We start from the raw sequence: 1,832 nt of genomic DNA, 5'->3' as shown, positions 1-1,832 counted from the left end.
GACGTGTGCTCTTCCGATCTCTGTACGCGTGCCATTTGAACAATAGCAAAGTACGCCATATCAAAATTTTTATGATACATTCATGGCCACGTTCAGCAGACAGTCCCAATCAGTGAGCGCTCAGTGATTCTTTGTTACGATTGGTTTATTCACTCAGATCCAGCGAATCACCATAAGCGCTCATTCATCTGCTTAGTCTGCTGAACGTGGCCATTGATCGAAAGATAGCTTAGAACATTATAGATATATACTGATTTACATTTACATATATTATGTCCTAACAAAAAAATATAGTTACTCGAATTTTTATTGTTTTTCACGATCGCGATTCACTGTCACGATTGTTAATATGTTGAATATTCATCGAGTATGTTTCTAGATCAAAAGTCTCACTGATTATCTGCGTAGCGACTGGGAGAAGTTGGAAAGTTCAGAGGAGTACGAAATTATGAAAAAGTATGCTGCGAACTCGAAACTGTTTTGTTTGGTCTCTTGCTGTAAGGACAAATCACTTGATGCTATTTTTATTTTAACGGATAGATGATTGTTATGTTGTTTATTGCAGTATATTATTACATAGCTGGTGGTATGTTTATATTAATTAGTCTCATACCTCACATAATGAATGTCGTATTACCGCTCAATGAATCCCGGCCCATAATAATGCCTTATGAGGCTTATTACTTCGTGGACAGCGAAAAATACTTTTTCTACATTTTGTTCCACGCTTTTGTAAGCGTAGAGATATGTTTGACGGCGATGATCGCGCACGATAGCATGATTGTGGCTTATATCCAGCACGCCTGCAGCGTCTTTGCTGTAGCTGGGTAAGAAAAAAGTTGTACTTTTCTTGCATTCTCTCAATTGTGTCTGATCGGAAAAATTAGACTGTTGCCTAAATGTTCGCAGATTTCGATTCCAGACTCTATCTCGTAACGTTCGTGACAACGCAATAAATATTACTAATCCGAACGACGTATATTATCAGAACATCGCTATCTCAGTGCACGCACATTGGCGAGCTTTACGGTAAAATCACATGCAACATTGTATTAAAATGTAAAAAGAAAAAAGAAATTATTGATATACAGCTTATATCGCAAGATTTGCTTGCAGATTTGCGCAGCTTCTTGAAAGCATCTTCTGCGTCACTTTTGCCGTACAATTAATAATAATTACCGTTGCGATGAGCATTTCTCTGCTACAAGTACGCGTCTATTTGTTGTTGCAATACATCTGTGATACATGCACTTTTCGAGATCGTGTTTGTGTATCACTCGCGTTGATTAAGGCAAGAGATTAAAATATATTTATCTTCAAGATAATGTTGCAGTTAAACGAAGTTTTGGAAGTGTTGAGATGCGCGTCATTTGTCTTTAATCAAATAGTCCACTTGTTCTACTTCAGTGTGCAAGGCCAGAGATTGATCGATCACAGCATGCAAATACGCGACAAGATGTAAAGTGATCATTTTAATCATCGTTGCTGGAAGTCGAGAGCTCGATGGTCAATTGAGATGCAAAATTGTTGCAGATATAACTCTTCTTGGTACAATATACCCCCGAAATCGCAAAGGCTGCTTCTGCACGTGATGCTGCGGAGTATGCAACCGAATTTTTTGAGCGCTGGCAAGATGTACATATTTTCTCTGAAGAGTTTCACCACGGTAAGGATTATTTAGAAACGTTACGTTTTATCGACATTCCTTCGAAGTCTTTCTTAGAAATGCTTTTCTCTTAAAGGTGGTACAGACTTCGGTGTCGTATTTTACCGTATTTGCGTCCTTCCAGTAATCGATGATTAATATGCGATTCGGATAGTATCTCTGTGCA

The 1,832-nt window shown here is 38.3% G+C and overlaps 1 protein-coding gene across 1 annotated transcript; it reads left to right on the top strand.

The window, feature by feature from the left end:
• The first annotated feature begins 26 nt into the window (after positions 1-26).
• LOC105461864 (odorant receptor 13a-like) lies at positions 27-1,812 on the top strand. The gene is made up of 8 exons (XM_011708371.1): positions 27-50; positions 380-497; positions 566-827; positions 910-1,029; positions 1,117-1,207; positions 1,322-1,458; positions 1,534-1,666; positions 1,743-1,812. The coding sequence occupies exons 2-8, from the start codon at positions 449-451 to the stop codon at positions 1,791-1,793; spliced, it is 843 nt and encodes a 280-aa protein (XP_011706673.1). The 5' UTR covers positions 27-50; positions 380-448; the 3' UTR covers positions 1,794-1,812.
• The last annotated feature ends 20 nt before the right edge of the window (positions 1,813-1,832 follow it).

Source organism: Wasmannia auropunctata, unplaced genomic scaffold, assembly GCF_000956235.1.
Source record: "Wasmannia auropunctata unplaced genomic scaffold, wasmannia.A_1.0 LD276199.1, whole genome shotgun sequence".
Taxonomy (NCBI): domain Eukaryota; kingdom Metazoa; phylum Arthropoda; class Insecta; order Hymenoptera; family Formicidae; genus Wasmannia; species Wasmannia auropunctata.
Note: the sequence above shows the minus strand (reverse complement) of the source record. Positions and strands in the feature narration are given on the sequence as shown.